At 42.7% G+C, this 20,464-nt stretch overlaps 2 protein-coding genes across 2 annotated transcripts in view; one reads left to right on the top strand and one right to left on the bottom strand.

Annotated features, from left to right (window-relative positions):
• LOC308336666 (glycogen debranching enzyme-like) overlaps positions 1-20,464 on the top strand; it is a 563,232-nt gene that overhangs the window by 370,204 nt on the left and 172,564 nt on the right. The window lies entirely within an intron of this gene.
• Positions 1-20,464, bottom strand: part of LOC308336044 (cadherin-7-like) — a gene marked incomplete at its 5' end in the record, with an annotated part of 171,659 nt that overhangs the window by 108,642 nt on the left and 42,553 nt on the right. The window contains one exon of the mRNA XM_080793288.1: positions 12,034-12,328. Coding sequence (XP_080649414.1) covers positions 12,034-12,328 — 295 coding nt within the window. The remainder of the gene's footprint in view (positions 1-12,033; positions 12,329-20,464) is intronic.

Here is a 20,464-nt window from a genome sequence, read left to right as displayed (position 1 = left end):
GATCGGTGCAGTTATAGGTAAGCACAGGAATTGGCCTGTTATAGCACCTGTTATACAGTAGCACGAGGCTGATTTGAAAAATGATTACGTGGTGTCATTGTCAAGAGTTACTGATCTTATAAGGGTCCATTTGGTTGCCAACTTTCCATCATTTGGTTGGGGACCACCTGGAGCCTCCTCAAGGACCACCGGTGGTCCCCGTACCACTGGTTGAGAAACACTAGTTTCTGTTCTAAACAGAAAGGTCCAAAATAACGACATATTCACCAAAGAAAGTGCATCCGTGGATTGCAGCTTTTAACATTAGCTGTAACAAAGGTATAGTAGTGCTGCTCCAGGATCGCACAGCAGTGACGAGAACACAAACCTTTAAAAAAAAAAGAAAAAAAAGAAACTGAGATCATTGCAAACATCCATAACTCAGAGCGCCACTGTTAGAAGCCGGCATGGTGGTTAAATTACGAACAGCCATACTATGGCTAAAGTAACCTTGATATAAAAATGTTGTTTTACACAAGTGTGTTTTTTTTTTTTTCCAGTTGCGAATGTCCAGACGAATAGCCCACTTTATGCCTGAGTATTTCATTTTAATAGCTATAGCTGCGAGTACGCGGCTCTGGCTAGGGCTTGAGCCGTACATATACTGGGAGAGACATAAAGGAAAGTGCCCGCCGTGCGAGTGAGGTGATATTTTACTTTGAGGCAAACCCTAATAAAAATCTGCACTTTCTATGCTTCTTTGGGAGGTATATTTTACAAGGCTTTTACAGAATGAAGGGAAGTGATCACGGAAATGGGCAAGATTAGAGTCGCCACCATTCGGGCCATAAAGCAGAATTAGCACAGGCGCTTCATGGCCCTGCAGGACGTGAACAATGTAATAGGAAAGAGCTTCAGTAGAACCTGTAGTAGAGGTTATATCCAGTGGTATGGAAAAGTGTTTCACTTTTAAAGGTATTCTGTGATTTTATTTCTCCATGCCATTCAGCTTTTCATTAAACAGAAAATGCATTTTTCAGAAACCTATAAGACTGAAACCCGGGATGCCAATTTTATCCAATCAGGAAAGAGAATGCAGTCAGGATACAGAGTGGTCCAATCGTAAGTGATGACACAAAGAAATGAACAGGCAAAAATGGAACTGGAACACTATAAAGATTAAGTTTGTAAATATAGCTACTCTCTCCTGATTGGCTGAAACAAACTCTATAGCTGCATGATTACTGTCACAATAAGTGATTTAACCTTCTAACAAAAAACGTTTTGTTTTTTCCAAATATCACTCACGGTACTCTACCTTTAAGCACTTCAATAGTGCAATATAGAAATACTCTTGTTACAAGTAAAATACTCACAATGCAATGCATCGTGACCTTGTAGATCGGCTATTTTCAAACGGACGAAATGTAGGCTATAATATAGCCAAGTGCTTAAATGTATATGTGTTGTAATAATAATCAAATCTAGAAAAGTACTTAGTAACTACAGTGTTAAATGTAGTGGATTAAAAGTACAGTATACACTATTTAGATCCGATATGTATAGTGGAGTAGAAGTCAAAAATGTTTGGGAAATTGAGAATGCTCAAGTAAGTGCAAATACAGTATGCTATGTGCAGTATGCAGTATGCTTAAGTAAATGTACTTAGTTTCTTTGGACCACTGGTTATATCGCCAGGCTGGTTGTTACGGTAACCTGGAATGGACCTGCAGATTATATCATCCGCTCTTAGTCATGACAGCTTAACCCATTCTGACCGGGAACCCATTTTGGTGTTAGCATCATGTTATGCTTTAGCTATTGAAAAACAGCAGATCTACAAGCTCGTAGCGCGCCACCGAGTGGCGCGCTACGAGCTTGTAGGTCTGCTATTTTTGAAAAATCTTAGAACGACTGACATTTTTAGAATCTGATCTCAGGTCAGAATGGGTTCATCAGAACAGTGTGTGTCCAGTGGAAACCTTGTATGAATCTGATCTCAGGTCAGAATGGGTTAATATTACAGGGCGTTTCAAACCGCCAAGGTCAACGGATGACTCGGTTTGGAAGCAAGAACTCAGGCGACGACTGCGTTCCTACAGTATATATCAAAGTAAGTTTACTTTACTTTATTTGTTTATTTGGGGCGAGACAGAGTATATTAATTAATAAAAAAATGTAGCGTACAACATACACCAGATTTAGCAGAGATGCTAATTTCCATCCGTAGTCCTGAACATAATAGTCATAGTATAGTCATTGAACACTAAAACTGACATAACGAGGCATCATACAAAAACAAGTACGTGAGCCTTGCAGAGCCATGGGGCCCATAGGGCAGGAGCCCAACTCCTGTTACTGTAGCATGAGGCAGCTTGACGTACAAGTACAATGCCTGGACATGACGCTGGTATGTCGCAGGGACTTACCCCCAATACAACACGTGACGCCAAGCAGGGAAGGAAGCACTGGGTCTTTGGCATGACCCTGCCGGGGATCGAACGCCGACCTCCCAGTCCCAGGGCGGACACTCTAACCACAACAAGGCCACTGAGCTGGCGTTCCTATAACTGTGTGATATGTGATTACAGCCAGGGGGTTTCCGGCGCTGACACTATAGGGCAGTGGATCCCAAATGTTTTAGCTTGCGTGACCTCAGAGCAGCAGTCGTACCCAGACAGCGGAGAGCTCCAGGACTCAGAGAAGCAGTCGTGCCCAGACAGAGAGCAGAGAGCTCTAGGACTCAGAGAAGCAGTCGTGCCCAGACAGAGAGCTCTAGGACTCAGTACCCAGACAGAGAGCGCTATAGGGAGGTAGGCCATACATGCAAAGGGCAAGCTGGCACCTCGACAGAGTGCATTTCTAGTTTATTCATATTTTTTTTAAAGATGTTTTGAAATATACAGTATATATAGTTTTTTTGTTTTAAATGAAGGATAATAACATGGGGGACAGATTGAACATAACTTTATACTTGACATTTGAAGCCCATCATCCCTATTCTGGGAAGGAACAAATAAAATTGGATACGACATTACGAAAGTGATGCCGGGATAGCTCCAGACGGAACCTCTTCTCTGAGCCAAAGTGAGCAGAGAGTGAGCTGTCCCCCTGGGCGCTTCATCATCAGCCACTTGTTTTGTTGCTCGAGCATCAAGTCAAGAAAACAATGTGTTTTCAATTATCGTTTTTCCAGTCACAGGTGGGTCACGGAACGTGTGCCAACTGAGCCGAATGTCGGGAAGTGACGACGAGCCTCCTGAAACCTGAATAGATTTGTTCCGCTTGGCGACGGCCTGTCGTCCGCTTGCACAATTGATTCAGTCTGTCATGTCCGTCTTCATCGCCGTGATGGATCATATTCTCATTCCCAGCAGATCTTTGGACAAAATGGTGACTCTCCCTAATCAATTACGCTGCATGTCGAGTGAGAGCTGTCATGTGGTTGGTAATGAATATAAATATGGCATGCATAATTTGGACAGGGAGACAGGTATGTTTCGGATATACTGTAAGTGCCAGGTAAAATGTGTGTCTATGAATTTGTGCATGAGTGTGTACAGCTGCACATGCATGCATGCACGCACACACACACACACACACACACACACACACACACACACACACACACACACACACACACACACACACTCACACTATGGAATTGAGGACTACATACCTCCTGGATTGTTTAACAGATTAAATCCAACATGGCAGAAAGGTGGAGCAAACTAAATAAGTGACACATACGAGAGGAAGTGGTTTAATAGCTAACCTCGTACTCTCTACATGTTGCGTAGACATAGTGTAGAGTCTACACTATGTCTACGCAACCTTGGCACAGGGGAGGGTGATCACTGACACATTGGCATTACGTGTGAGAGAGAGCTCATGAAATGTAAAAGACCTAGTCATACATGAGTCATACTGAGGACCTATAGTCCTGATTGGCTGCCACACACGCTGTTGTCATGTATTGGTTACTCAGGTCACATGACCAGGTAACAGGAAGCAGGTAACAGAATTATTTAGAGACACCAGTAATGTTATGATTGAGACTGGCCGGTTGAGAGGAGCCTTCGTTACTAAATAAATTAACTTCTGTCTGTCTGACTTCTGTTCAAAGGTTTCATTTTCAAATGATTGCTATAGCGCCCCCCTTTGGCCAATTGGAGTAAAGTTTCAGTGCTATTTGGCATGACCCTCTACCATGATGTAAAGTTTCCTAAACATGTGACGCTGCATCTATGCACTTTTAAAAAAACTGTCAGAAGTTGTGATTTTTTTAAAGAAATATTTCCTTCTAGCTGCTCCTCCCTGTCCATAATGTGGACATTGATTGGCCTAGCGCTACAGCTGGGTGACTTCACTCACCTCAGTTGTGAGAAACAAAAGAGTTCCTTTTTTTGTCCTTATAGGTCCAAAGTTCACGTGTAGCAAGTTCCATGCATGTTGATCAAAGATCCCAGGGAGGAGATAGATTTGAATTGTTTTTCAATAAATTCAAAAGGGTGGGAGATCTAAAGGTCAGAGGTCAAAAGTCAGAATACGAAAGTTGTTCGGCAACTTTCGTTGTTGTTCAAGCATGAGGAGATGCATATGTTATGTATAAGTTGTATTGCCGACGGTCAAACGGTTCAAGCTATGCCTGTTCAAAGTTTGCATTTTCAATCGAGTGCTATAGCACCAACCTTTGGCCTCTACCATAATCGTGACTACCAAAACCGACTGAACCGAATGTTCAGCCAGAATTTTGGGTGGAAGAAGAAGTGAGAAGAAAAAAAACAGACAAATACAATGGGCTTGGTCCCTTAAAGAAGGAAGAAAGGAAGGAAGGTTGTATGGACAATAAAAATCTGTTGTAAATATGTGATTTTGTGATGTGGCGTCATACTTTAATGTTGATATGGTACACCGACACACATGGCACTTTGTGTCAAAATGGTTGCTGTATAGGCTATACGTCTCTGAATGTTACAACAGGCTTTTAAAACCAACCAATCGATTTGTAATGAAACCCGTGTGAATTAAAAAAGCAAAAAGGCAAACCTTTTGGCCTTTTAAGCTCCCAACACTGCAGTGCTTGATGCAGAGGAGTATTTTACATCACCTCTCCGTGATCACAGTGATTACATCCCAGGATATGTTCTCACCTGCTCCCCGCCGTCACACTATAAGCTCCGAGTTAGATTCTAATTTATTTGTAATTCCACAAGCCACAAGCTTACAAAGAAAGTTCATAATCACCTGCTGTGTTCATGATTGTAATATACAACAATGATAGATAGATAGATAGATAGATAGATAGATAGATAGATAGATAGATAGATAGATAGATAGATAGATATTAAAACAAGTAGTGTGAAAGGGGTTCCCAGACTCCCCACTGAAAGACGTTAATATTACAGCATCACAATTATTTTTAACCACCTCATCCATATTTTATACATTGGATATCCGCGCCTCGCAATTTGTGCTGTGCAAACAATTTAAAATGTTTTTCACAATGTTTTTCTTCTGGGGGGGGGGGGGGGGGTACCCCCTGGCACAAGACAGTTTCACACTTACACCATATCTCATAATTACAGAAATATCTCTTATGCCCCCACCCCCCCCCCCCCCTCTCTCTCTCTCTGTCACTTAAAATCTCTTATGCCCCCCCCCCTCTCTCTCTCTCTCTCTCTCTCTCTCTCTCTCTCTCTCTCTCTCTGTCACTTAAAATCTCTTATGCCCCCCCCCTCTCTCTCTCTCTCTCTCTGTCACTTAAAATCTATTATGGCCTCTCTCTCTCTCTCTCTCTCTCTCTCTCTGAATTAAAGGGCCATTCCATCCTTGATCGTGGGGCTGCAGGTGAATTAAGACAGGTGAATAATGACAGCTGGGTAAAGGCATGCCGGTGAGTTGTAAATCCAGTGAGTGTCGGCCTTGGTTTGACATTACATTCCCTATGCTTGTAATGAGCCTCCCCACCTGCTCCTTATGGCCCATCTCTCTCTCTCTCTCTCTCTCTCTCTCTCTCTCTCTCTCTCTCTCTCTCTCTCCCTCTCCTGTATTTTATTTGACACCCCACCGTCGTGATTAAGACAAAAGCCTTCGGAGGATCCTGGGAGGCCAGAAGGTCCCGGCGCGTACGGATGAGCACGCGCCACCCCCCACCCCTAATTACTTTAATTAATTAAATTCATGATTTGCTCTAAATTGAAGCCATTCGTCAGAGGTGCAGGGCCCGTGCCCATTAATGATTTAAAGACATCTATAAAGGAGTTATTGAGGACAAGAGGTGCACGGTCCCTTCCCCATGCTTTACTGCACTGAGAATTGCTTTGAGCAGATATTTACAAAAGGTAGGTGGGTGTGTGTGTGTGTGCGCACGCGCGCGTGTGTGTGTGTGTGTGTGTGTGTGTGTGTGCATGTGTGTGTGCATTATTCACGCGTTGTACTAACAAGTTGAGATGAAGAACTTTACAGATGCTCAACGGAGTAAATAAACAACACATTCTCTCTCCCAAGAGAGGCTCACATGGGGGACGAATCAACCTGGCGCTAAATCAGAAGGCAAACATGCACACGCGGGTAATCATGCACGTGCGCATAACACCGTGAAGGAATGACTTTTTTCACGTTTGCGCGCCCAGTGAATGAACGTGCGTGCGTTCAGCGCACCGCCAGCACTATCGCCACCGCTCCCATATAGAGTTACCATAAGGCTGCTCCTCCATGCTGGATCTGCTATTTTTTTAGTCTCCTCCCACTGAGGGGTTAAGACAAACTGTGCGTGCCTGCGTGCGTGAGCAGTGACGTCAACTCTGTGGGGGCAGAATTTGTAACTCCTCATTTGTCCTTGGTGGGGGGGGGGGGGGGCATTGCCTGTCATCAGGCATTGAAATGTTAATCTGGTGGCTTTTGTTTTAACCTGCCATGGTAGGTAGGGTATAAAAGCTGCATATAAAGTACTGTACTCTGCTCACTTGTTCACAATGAAACCACCACCAGCCAAGAAGAGATTCATTCAGAGAGACTCTACAGTTCGCCTCCGCAGCACCAAGACGACACCTGGCAACAGCGTCGATGCCAGCCTGCCGTTGAAACCTGCCGCCGACGCAGCGCCAGTACCTGCCGAGGCGGAAAGCACTAGTGGACGGGGCGGGCCAATTTATTTATATTTTTATTAAAGATCTTATAAGATTATAAGGTCTCTTCTCTCTCTGTCTCTGTGTGTGTGTGTGTGTGTGTGTGTGTGTGTGTGTGTGTGTGTGTGTGCGCGTGTGTGTGTGTGTGTGTGTGTGTGTGTGTGTGTGTGTGTGTGTGTGTGTGTGTGTGTGTGTGTGTGTGTGTGTGTGTGTGTGTGTGCGTGTGTGTGTGTGTGTGTGTGTGTGAACGCAACGCGTCCTCCTCCTTTCTCCCCGTGCGGTTGATATGTTCACAGTTTGTGTCTTATCTCGGGGCAGACACAGGAGTCTCTTCTACACTAATCCTCTGGTTCTGTGTAAGCCTGAGCTCCGTTTCCCCCCCTGCGGGGTGGATTCTGGACTTTAACTTGTAACAGAGTATTTCTAATACTATTATTTCAGTATTGATATACTTTCACTCAAGTACAAAGACTTTTTCCACCACTGGCTGTGGCTCCGTGTCTCCCCTCCCCCCCCCGGACTGTGGGCTGTGTAATCCTTCAGAATTCGGTGTGCTGAGCGTTGTGAGCGTTGTGAGCAAAGAGGAAGAAAACAAGAAAACAAGAAAACACGTCCCAGTGCTGCTGTATGCATGCTCTGGATGATGTAGCTTCAATTCCAGCTATGACAACAGAAAACTAACAAACAATGGAATATAGACCCATCACGTTTGATTATCTGCATTCTCATCTGCAAATGAAGTGGTGCCAAGATGTAAAGATCCTTGCAGATGTGTTAGCCTGACGTACCAATAGTCCGACATGGGTGGTCGGTTAAGACACATTCAACATGGCCAGTTAAGACTCACCCGTGGCTCTGACACGGGTGAGTCGGTTAAAGGCCTATTCATAGTCTGGATTTTCGGTGGTGAGGTGACCACCGCTCCGGTGGTGAGCTGACCACCGGAGCTGAAATAACGTTGAGCGGTGGTGAGTAAAAACAGAGAGAAGGGCTGGAGCGGTGGCGGTGGTTTGCTCTTCACCGCGGCTCGTGACGTCATGTTGTAGTTCGGTGGTCACCTAACCACCGAAAATCCAGACTATGTATGAGCCTTAAGACACATTCAACATGGCCAGTTAAGACTCACGCGTGGCTCTGACACGGGTGAGTCGGTTAAGACACATGCATTCATGGCCAGTTAAGACTCACCCGTGGCTCCCGCGTGTGGTTAGGGTTAGGTGAAGGTTTGGGGTAGGAGGACGTCTGACAATTCACCCTTTGTCAGCCTTCTGATTGGTCCCTGGCTGACTAACCAGCAGGCTCTTTCTGCCTTAATGTTCCGCCCTGGTTCTGCCTTGTTTATATTGAATTTGCTAAAAAACATATTTTTTTGGAAAAACATGATATGTCCAGTCAGTCACCATGCATGCTGCACCTGTGGTGTTCCTTTTTACTGACACCACGTTTAACCCATTCTGACCTGAGATCAGATTCATACGAGGTTTCCACTGGACACACACTGGTCTGATTATAACCCATTCTGACCCGAGATCAGATTCTAAAAAATGTCAGTCGTTCTTCGATTTTTAAAAATAGCAGACCTACAAGCTCATAGCGCGCCACTCGGTGGCGCGCTATGAGCTTGTAGATCTGCTATTTTTCAATAGCTAAAGCATAACATGATGATAACACCAAAATGGGTTCCCGGTCAGAATGGGTTAAAATAAGAATTGAATGCACAGAATATCAATATGAAGCAACTGAAAAACATGTTATTTCAATGGTAGTGGATGGAGAGAGAGAGGATTTTTGTCCAACCACGAAACGGCAACCAATGGGTGCAACCACGGTTGGAACTTGACAAAGGGTGAATTGCGTGTCGGACTGTTAGGACATCAGTGTCACATCATTGATTGATTGATTGATTGATTGATTACTTTATTAATAGTTTGCAAAAAAGTACAGAGGTACAGTTGTACAATAATTGCTAAAAGGATGTACCACAAAAAGCCATGAGGGCTTGTTTCCATTGTGGTCCTGTGTATTCAATTCAACCCAAACCCTGAAATGACACTGCCAGCTAGCGTCCAGTGCCTGTTAAGGCTTTTATATAATGCAAGATTAAGTCACATTATTATACACATGCCATGTCTGTCAGGATTGGCTGTTAGTTACACCAAACCACCATGAATCGCATTTTTGTTTTCATGGCATTCTAAAACTCAAATACCTTTATTTTCTCTCTATCTTTCTTGCTTTCTTTCTTTCTTTAAAATAATAATACATCAATAAGTAGACAGACTTATTGTCGGTATTAGCCGGAGCATGGGAGTCTGTCCCCATACAATTTATACAATGCAATAGAGTGACGCTTGGGAGATGGATTGCTGAGATGGAGCAACTTGCCGCACACCCAAGCCATGCTATACTTATTCGCTGAGTTGTCGCTGCCCAGGTATAAAAACCCATGACCTTGTAGTCGAAAGGAGAGTGCTCTACCGATTGAGCTACCCGGACACAAAAAGGGCATATTCCATATCAGTGCAATTGCTCTGGCGACCTCGATGACAAATGCCTTTTTCACACATGTATAGCACCTATAGTGGCACAAGCACCACTTTCATGAAGTCAAATCCCGTTTCAACTTCATTATATTAAGTGGAAACAGGCTCTATATTTGTGCATCGATGCGCAAACATACAGTACCTAACCTGAGGCGTACTGTCCATGTTAGTAGATTGCAATCTCCTTATGAAAACTAATAAATCACACTTTCCGCTACAAGTACAATACAATAAACCTTGAGGACATTTTTGTGAAAAGAAAAGTCTATAAATAATGTGAGTAATGATGTGATGTTTATTGAAGTAGTAGTCATTTTAGTAATGGAATCTTCCCACTCTCCGAATTCAATTATTATTAATATCGTTTTACAACCATGAAACATGTGAAGCTTATTATGTCTCAAAAATCTCTTACATATTCTAACTTTGTGTGTGTGTGTGTGTTTTTTGTACGCCCTACTTCAGCGGTTTTCAACCAGTGGTCCGAGGACCACCAGTGGTCGTTAGGGGGTTCCACGTGGTCCCCAGCTAAATGACGGAGAGTTGGTAAACCAATGGACCCTCATAGATCTTTAAATCTGAAAGATCAGTGCAATTGAAACCAAATTAACCCATAAGGGTCCAAATCTGCATGCATTTGGTCAAGGACCCCAATCTGACAATATTTTGCACCCGGTTATCCTGCGAGAGAAGATTTGAAAATGCTGGGACCCGGCCGGGCACAAAATAAATTCAGATGGGGGTCCTTGACATGACAAAATTCAGGCTAGACATTTTTTATTGTGGAAGAGATTAAAAAAAAATCAACTCCCTCTTGTAAGAAACAATGCTGGACTATGGACTAACATTTTTGTGAATGGACTGGAATATGTTGCTTGATATAATAAGTGACACATAATTATGTAACCTAATTGTACTGTAACTGTGAAGAGAAGGAGGAGAGACCTGCACACCGCCCACTTGTAACTGAAGTGAAATAGTTTGAGAACTACTGCTGTAATGCTCACCCTGGAGCCAGGCCAACATGGCGTACTCCAGAACAGTACAGACTACTTCTAATGCTCCGACACGTAAGATGATGATTAGCACCAAGCTATTAAGGGCCGTGCAGCACGATTCAAACATTAATTAATGCTGCAGTGTTCCCCCCCCCTGTTACCCCGGTGACCTAACAGAGTGGGAGCTAGGTAGCCGAATCTAGCCAGATGGAAAATGATTTAAGTATAGAGGCTGTGGAGAGAGAGAGAGAGAGAGAGAGAGAGAGAGAGAGAGAGAGAGAGAGAGAGAGAGAGAGAGAGAGAGAGAGAGAGAGAGAGAGAGAGAGAGAGAGAGAGAGAGAGAGAGAGGAGAGGAGAGGAGAGGAGAGGAGGAGAGGAGAGGAGAGGGAAACCGAGGCCTATGGAGAAAGAAACAGCAGTGGAGGTTGGGGGGGTTCAATCAATCAATCAGTACACTGGGTTCCCCCCCTCCTGCTCCCATCTGGGAACTCTCAGGCAGACTCGATGCTCCGGCCACCAAACGGCCTGGCCAATCAGCGGCAGCTAGAGGCGGGATCAAGGCAGAACTGTGTATGCCTTGATCTAGTTGCCGCTGATTGGCCAGGCCGTTTGGTGCCATCCAAAACTGATATCAGCTCAAACCCCATTCGACAGTCCCTCGGCTCACTGGCAGATAACGTTAAACCCACGGCAAAGAACCTGGGTGTATTTTTTGATAATAAAATGAACCTCGATTTTCCACGTCAAAAAGGTCACCCAGTACTGCAACATCGCTAAAATAAAGCCAATTCTCACGCCCCCGGATCTAGAAAAAAATCATGCATGCATTTGTATCTTCCCGCCTTGATTACTGTAACGGACTCTACACAATGCTAAGCCACTCCTCATTATCCAGACTCCAATTAGTACAGAACACTGCAGCCAGAATCCTCACTAACACTAACCGTAGAGCACACATAACCCCGGTATTAGCTGGACTGCATTGGCTACCCATCAAGGCCAGAGTAGATTTTAAAATCCTCTTAACCACTTTTAAGGCACTTCATGGACTGGCCCCACTGTATATCCTCTGCCTTTTAACCCCTAAGGATAATGTGAGACCCCTCGGATAAAGAACTCTTAAAAATCCCAGTGACCAAGTTAAAGACAAAAGGTGATAGGGCCTTTACAGTGGTTGTTCCTACCTTGTGGAACGCTCTGCCCTTGCCTTTGAGTAATTCTATAAATGTGAATGAAATTTGCATAAAAAGTTTCTTTTTTAACATAATTTCCTCTGCAAAGTAGGCTACTAGTAGTACAAAGTAGTAATAAGGTTGAAATCTCTTTTTTTGCAAGTAGAAATATATCCGGAACAGCAACAAAGAGACGAAACACGTTTCTTACCCAGTGGCGACATCTCGGGGACCCCCGCCAGGTAGGGCCCGTCCGGGAACCTGGGCTCGTTGTCGTTGATGTCCTGCACCTTGACCACGAACTGGGAGCGCGGCTCCACGGGCACGTTGCTGAGGCGGTCCACGGCCTGCGCCGACAGCGTGTAGTAGGCCTGCGCCTCGCGGTCCAGCCGCTTGGTGGCGTGGATGTCGCCCGTGTTCTCGTCGATGGTGAAGATGGACGTGGCGCCCTCGCCCGCCAGCACGTACTTGACCTTGCCGTCACCCTTGTCCATGTCGGAGTGGAGCTGGAAGAGGGGGGGGAAGAGGAAATTGATTGATTGATTGATTGATTGTCAGGAACCCCGGAATGTGTTTGTTCCAGAGCTCATCTCAAAGTATATGCAGGAAACTCAGGAGGACGGTTTACGTCGATGACTTTACTTAAACCTAGAACAATAATACAAAACAAGGTACACCTCACTCTTGACACCGAGTGCGACATTGATTGAATAGTCTATTAGACAGAAATGTAAAAACAGCAACAGAGTACAAAGTCAAGTCCTTTGGTTATGTTTCAATGTAGGCCCTATATGCAATCAATTCATAGACATGACATGAAGAATAACAACCAAATGCAATACCATCATGGGTATAAAATAAATTAATAAAAACACTGTATAAAATGGAGGGCTGAGGGGAATGGGTGGGCTTGATTATTTCCTCTCCCATGGGCCTGCTGAAAGGTGGATTTTCAGGCCTGATTTAAAAAATGCAAGTGATCTGCATTTTTTGAGGGAGGGGGTCAGGGCATTCCACGCTTGGGTGGCAGTGCTGTAGAAGGCTAATTTACCCATGTTTGTTTTAAAAGTGGGTCGTACCAGATCATTGTTCTCGCTGTAACTGCCCCCTGGGCTTGGTATGGACTTTGAGAGTGAGACAGTAGAGTTTCAGACTGATGCTCTTTATTTTTGGTGTGGTACCAAGAAGCACCGTAAAAACTGCAAGATATGACGAAAATATAATCAACATTAGTCAAAATACAAAGTCATACAACGTATACAGTTTAGCCAAAATAAACTTCAAAACTTGACCATAAACACCAATGGTATATTTCTTAATCACCATAAGTCAACTTGTAGCTATAAAACATTAGACACTAATTAACTCTTGTAAACGTAGTCCTTCGGGAGCCACGTGTTGCAGCCAATGTCACATGACAATAGTGTTTACATTACGGCAATAAAAGACGCTCTTTTTAACTGACTAAATATAAACACACTCGTCTAGGCACTATTACATCTTTATCTCACGAACCTCATTCCGCCTTCCAAGGGGTGTTAATCATGAAATATGAACATATTTATTGCTGACAAAGTTCGTTCTGAACTGCATGACTGCGCTTCCGCCATCTTGTATTTTCAATGAACTTTCAACTCTAACGTCACCTTGTATACCTGAATGCCCAGAGAGGACATGGCCAATTCTGCCACCTAGTGGACAGTTTTAAAACCAAGTAAATCATGGCATAACACCACAAATATAGAAAAACAGCAATTAACAATTAAGGTAAACCATAACTTCTTAAGTGGCAATAACTTCTTGTTTGGTGGCCATTTACACTCGCTCCCTCTAGTCCAGCGGTAGGCAACCTGCTGCTCTAGAGCCCGTGGCTCCCAGTTGCTTGGGCAAATAAGTATGAAAAGGAATAAGATGTTTTCTTTCACATTTTAATCATAATTTAATATTGTAGTAGGCATAAAGCTATTCTTTCACACGGATATTGCACAAAAATAAGAAGCACATGTAATGAAGGAAAATGAAGAATGGATTAATGCTAAGACATCTTTGTTTGTCTTCACCACCAATGCTTGCTGGCTTACTGGTATACTTGATTTGATTTGAGAAATTACAATACAATGTAATATTGAAAAACCATATTAAAGCAAATATATTGTGCGGATCCAAATGAAATTGTAATAATTTTTGGGTCCTCCTGAGTGTCTCTTTTGACAATAAAGGTTGCCTACCCCTGCTCTAGTATCCCGTCGGTGTCATTTGGTCGTATTTTAGTCATCTGAGAAGTTTTAGTCTAGTTTTAGTCAAGATTTTAGTCGCGTAAATCTGCAGTTTTGGCGGGCCATGACAGCAATGGTAATGGTAAAGTGTTGGGTTTGAGAGGATAATCGGGTGGTCCGTGGCTCAAATGCTAAAATAAAATAATAATGATCCTTGACATAATGAACCGGGTTGAAAACCACCATTGTTATTTCAGCTTAAGAATACAGATTAATGATGTGCTGTCTCTAGAATGTCCCCGAAAGCTCTGCTCAGAACCGGAAGCCACCGTCTCGTTATCTGCACTTGACCAAGTGGACCACATAATATGCAATGCAGTACAGTAAGTATACTTTGTGACATGTTGTGCCAGCCTATAAATATACAGTACACACTGTACAGTATGTATTGGTTATAATTGTCACCATAATAATGCTACTGTAACATGTATTAAATGAACTGCCAAAACTATCACCGTTAAAAAAGTTTCTGAGTTGCTGCCGTTAAAACGGCTGCTCCTATATTTATGAGACCAGTGGTGAAAAGTAACGAAGTACATGTACTCAAGTTCTGTCCTGCAATTTTGAGGTACTTTTACTTTTTGGAGTATTTCCAATTATCTTGTAGATCAAATAGCCAAAGTTTAAATAAGGCTGAAGTGTATGTTTTGTAATAATCAAAATCTACAAAGTAACTATATCAAATAATTGTAGTCAGTGGTGGAAAAAGTACTCAAATGTTTTACGTAAGTAAAAGTATAAATAATGCAATGTAGATGTACTCCGTTACAAGTAGAAGTCCTGTGTTAAAAATGTACTTGAGTAAAAGTATACAGGTATCGGAATGAAAATGTACTAAAAGTACAGTAACAGTACTCATACTGCAGAATGTCCCACTTCACAAGTTCAAAGTGTTTGCAAGATCTTTTGTAGCCGATCTATTAGCTCACAGTGCGTCGGATCGCGACGCACTGTGAGCTTGTAGATCGACTATTTACAAATGACTGAAATCTGTATAGATCTTAAGTGATTAAAGTATGTTTAGTAATAGGCCAAATAATCTAAATCTAAAAAGTATCAAGTAGCAAAGGTTTTCAAATAAATGTAGTGGAGTAGAAAGTATATAAAAAAGATGTCTCTCATGGGGTAGAAGTAAAAGTACTGAGAATTACAAAACTGCCTCAGTCTCACATCAGTCTTTGCCAGATTGTCTTGTGTGAACTCAAAGCTCTCAAGCGTTGTTCAAGCAAAGTTTTTGACCTCATGGACTGACCTCTTGCTTTGTTTTGTAGACGATAGATGTGTTTTGTCCAGCCCTTGCCTGTACCTCTGCCCTCGCTGAGTGCCATTTAGAATTCTGATCCACAGTTTAGAATAGATGTTTGCCTGCTCCTTTGCTCGTTTTTGAACTTTTTCGTAACATTAAAAGCAGTTTCAGTAGTGCCTTCTGTGTCTGCACCATGAATCCCTTCCACGTGTGCTAGCTTGACACTCTGGTCATGCCGGAAGGTATAAGGGAGTGAATGGGGGGGGGCACAGGTGTATTTATTGCAAGTGATAGTAGATGATTGGATTATTGGAGAACCAACCGGATGTTGAGGGCGGAGTTTAGGGCTGATTGATGGGCTGGACCTGGGGGTAGAGCCAAGACACTGAGTACAGGCGCCACATACTAAATCCAACACGGGTTGTGCTTATAACCACACCCCCGGGAAAGTTACGTTTACTGAGCTTAAGGTTAGGTTCCTTAAGGTTAGGTTCCTTAAGGACTTCAGTGTTTTGTACCATACTATTGTATGTATAAGTACAGAACAAAGAATGTTCGCTTTCGCCATCTTTGTTGAAGAGTCTGGGCAATTAAGATTTAGTCTTACTAGAAACACTAAGAGACTAAATCTTATATTTAGATTTAGTCTGGCTTAATCTATAGTTACCTCTGGGGTGAGGTTACTGGAGCTCAATGCTTACGGTGTGATTGCCTTTGATTAAGTCCACCCATCAAGCACATTAGTGTCAACCTCAGTTAAGGTTAGGTTTAGGTATAGTTTTACTGAGGTTAAGGTTAGATTTAGGCTGTCAATCACAGCGACTGGCCAAGCAATCCCAGCGCGTCCTTGCACAACCCATGTAGGCTTCCAGGTTTTGAAACAGCTGGGTCTGGACTCATTTGTGGGTGACAGACCATTTTTTTTGGTTTTCAAAATATAAGGTTTTCTTCATTTCCTGAAAAATGAAGGTGGTTTCTTCCCGACAGCAGAGGTATGTTGATCTGACCTCCTCAAACCCTGTGCACTCAAGACACTGCCCCTGCTGCCACCCTTAGATCTCAATATACTGTATGTATGGAGCTGACCTGTTCTGACATTCCATATGTTGATCTGACCTCATAAAACCCTGTGCACTGCAGACACGATCCATATATGGCCAGTACAGAATTAATTCCATATGTTGATCTGAACCCCCATGCCAAAGCACCAGCGCTCGCCGTCAGGGCGTCTTACTGGTACTGTGACACTGCATTAGCTATTATTCATTGCTATTGTCATGAAATCAGATATTGCAACATTGGCCAGATTATTGTTTAACACGTGCAAATATGTGTGCCGTGCAGCTTGCAGTGTTGGTGGCAGAGTCTCCCTGTGCTGTAAACACATTTTCCACAGAAAAAGAACAAATATTTGACAATGGATTGTTGCTTTAATGAGAGGAGCAGGAGCATCCAGCACTCTATAGCTGGGCCTCAGGGATATCGTGTATAATTATAGGTTTGCTGGATGCCTATACTGTACAGTGTACACCCGTGTTAATTTCCACTAAAACTATGTCAGAAAATGTTCGTAGACAACATTGCTTTCACTGACGAATACTAAATGTGACCGTTTCTGACCGAGGCAAAGTCATTGATTTCTTAGTTTTAATCGTTTTTTCATGTCACATGAAAGCAGGGAATCATAGCTTCAAATTGACATATTGGTTGTTCAGTTTGACCCACCAGTTTTGAAGATATGGCTTATAGAGTAAAATTGTCTTGCATAAAACAGCGAGTTGAGAAAAAAGGCTTGAAAGGTTCACTTCTGTGGTCTCTAACATATAGCTACATGTTTGCACATTTATCTCATGCTTTTACATTCACGATTTCAGCTCTGACATTTATTTCAGACATAGTATGTGAAGAGTCTGCCTGTGCTATTAATTTAAAAAAAAATCTTTCTCCTCTCCTGAACAGTTAGTCTTGCCGCCATGACTGTACCTGTAGCAAAAAGAGTCACAAATAAACACAAAATAAAAACTAAGCCAAGTCAAAATGCATCTGCATGCCTCTGCTACATCTTATAAAGGAACTCCACCTCCATGTTTATTCACCATGGCCTGCCTGTCAGAAGGATCAGACTGGAGGTAAATTGTCAGCCGCCGTGGAGAGTCAACATTTAATCTCGAGCAAGTCATCCGTGGCAGTTTGTTTCCGGTAAACATTGACGACAGGAAGGACAAAAGCATGACAGCCACGCAGAGAGCGTGCGAGGCTGGGGTCGGAGGTCAAACTCGGTTCTAGTGGTTTCTTTTTAATATTGGTGCAATTACTCCTCAAGGTCTGTACTTTAAAAGAACAACTTTGTTTTTTTCAACCAAGGTTCATTTTAGGTTGTGAGGGAAAGTAAAATAATAATTGTAATAGTGGTGCACTCCTCAAGGACTGTACTTGAGTCAAATGTTGAGTTTTCTTTTTCTTTTACTTTCTTTCAGTTTTCAATACTTTTAGTTCTATAACTCACTAAAATCTCAGAGGCAACTATTGCGCTTTTTACTCCACTACACATATTTGAAATCCTTATTAGGCCTATGATAAGACATGCATGAACCACTTCAGCCCTATACTTTGGCTTTAAGAAAATAGCCGATCTACAAGCTCGCAACATGTTGTCACGATGCAACACTTATGCTCTGCTTTTCAAAAGACTATAGCACAAGCTTTGTTGAAAAGGTAAGTTTTTAGTCCATATATTTTTTAAAGCATCGGCAGATTGCACCGAGGACGATATAAAATATGTATGGAATCGGCAACTCATTTAGGACAGGTCGGGAACGCATCTGTGTCGCTTTCACGTTTAACCACTTTAACCACATAAGCTTGTAGATCTGCAATTTCTTTTGGCAAAATCGTGACAAATCGTTGAATATAATATTCTTTCCCAGCCAACGTTTTTAACTCAAATATTTGCTTCTGGGGGTTTTCTGAAAACTGTCAAAAAAATACATTTTGTAGAATCTGGCCTTCCGTCCCAAATTGGCTGATAGCAGTTCCTTCTTGTTGTTCTGCATTTTTTTTTATTGATTATGCCTTGATTGTTATGTTGTTGATTGATTATGCCTTGATTGTTATGTCGTTTGATATTTTTTATACTTTGTTGTCTTGTAAAGCACTTTGCGCTGCACTCGTGTCATGAAAGGTGCTCTATAAATAAAGTTTATTATTATTATTATTATTATTATTCTTTCATCTCCTCCCGCTAATCGAACCCATTTTTAAAACAGTCACTGCCCAATTTCATTCTACTGCCATTACCTTCACGGAGGAGCCATTGTTGCCTCTCTTGCAGAAATGTAAATACCCCCCCCCCCCCCCCCCCAGTAACTCCCTCCCTTGGCCTCCCTTGAGGTAAATGGAGCACAGCGGCAGCACAGCTTGCATATTATGGAGTGTTGCCAGGTCTGCTTATTATAACCCATTTTGACCTCAGATCAGATTCATAAAATGTCTGTTTGAAAATGACAATTTTCTGAAAAAGCTATATGTTTCTATGTCAGTCGTTCTTCGATTTTTCAAAAATAGCAGACCTACAAGCTCGTAGCGCGCCACTCGGTGGCGCGCTATGAGTCACGTGCCGCCCAAAATGTGATAAGCGGCTTTGGGCTCGTTTTCCTGTAAAGTCGCTTGTACAATTTAGGCATTTAGCAGACGCTCTTAATCCAGAGCGATTTACACAGTAAGCAAGGTAAGCACGGGGTAATGCATAGTGTTGATTTTGTCGACTAAAAACTATGATGAAAAATGTTCGCCGACCACCTTTTTTCACAGACAAAAACTAAATAAAAAAAATAGGGACCATAGTCTCACGTGTAGCCAGACAACTATTCCACCATCTCCGAATGCTACTGTATATATAGAGTCTGGAACTACACCTCCCCAAACCCCATTAACGGAAGCTATACTGTATAAAGGCCTATACTTCGATGCTTTCAAATTATATCAGGATAACTGTGTGTAAAATGTTTTCATAGACCTTCATGGTTGCTTGTTTCCTCCGCAAAATCTGGCAGCATGGCTTTGCACGGTGGTGTGCAGGAGGGGGGCTTATACAGGCAGCACTAGTTTGTTGGCAGCGAAACATGAGTTTTGAGGAAGCGGGTGGAGTGGGTGGTACGGGGTACGGTATCGGAGCACACAGGAGGCCCTTCTGAAAATCAATGCTGACACTTATCACCACTTTGTATTCATAAGGCTCTCCTGAGACGAGACAGTTAGCTTTTGTGCTGCTCCGTTTACCTTGTTAAGAGTGCGAAGGAGGAAGCGAGCGAGCTGGGAAAACTTTTTTTCCTGGGGGTTAAGTGCGTCATCGCTAAGCTTATTGTTCTCGTTTACACATTCGCCCTATCACGGTAGCTGCTGCTACAACATCGCACAACTAGCTTCCAAAAGTTTTCAAAGTCGAAACGTGATGGGGGGGGTTGTAGTTGCCAAAATAGAGTGCCAAAATAGAAATGCGATGTCTCCTCAGGAGCCACAAAACTAGTGAAACTCTAGTGAAAAAAAACGTTTTAATTTGTTCCTTTTGAAATATTGATAATAAATAATATGAATTTGGGGAGCTTGTACAAGTTCTTATTTTACCCCCATGTTGTGAACACGGCTCTAGTCGGTATACAACACAGGAAGCAAGACAAATACTAGAGGCCTTGAATAAAAACAAAAAACGAAAAGGTTTAATTATTAAATCATGCATGCAACCCACATGAAATATGTCTCAGGCTCTGTATTCTCCCCCTCTCTCTCTCTGGGCCAAGTTAGATGTTCTTCTATTCAACAGACTGTGTTTGCTTGCTGAGAGCCTAAAGTCCACACACCCAGGAGCGTAAAGCAATACTTTCTGCGGGGATATGGCAATGTTTGTTTCACAAACACCCCCGAAAAAAAAGAAGAAGAGAAAAACAGCGTGGTCAAAGACAGAATGACTCTCTGCATTGAGTGCATTCATATAGCGTGAATGCAGACATATTGTATATGTGGAAAAAGTGCGAGGCTGTTTAAAGTACAAAGACATGGAAGCTAAAAAGTTGATAAGCAACATTTGAAGAGTTATACGGTACGCTACAAGTTCTACCTTTGGA

Source organism: Protomyctophum bolini, assembly GCF_963924005.1.
Source record: "Protomyctophum bolini genome assembly, chromosome: 21".
Taxonomy (NCBI): domain Eukaryota; kingdom Metazoa; phylum Chordata; class Actinopteri; order Myctophiformes; family Myctophidae; genus Protomyctophum; species Protomyctophum bolini.
The sequence above is the reverse complement of the archived record's forward strand: the minus strand, read 5'-3'. Positions and strand labels throughout refer to the sequence as shown.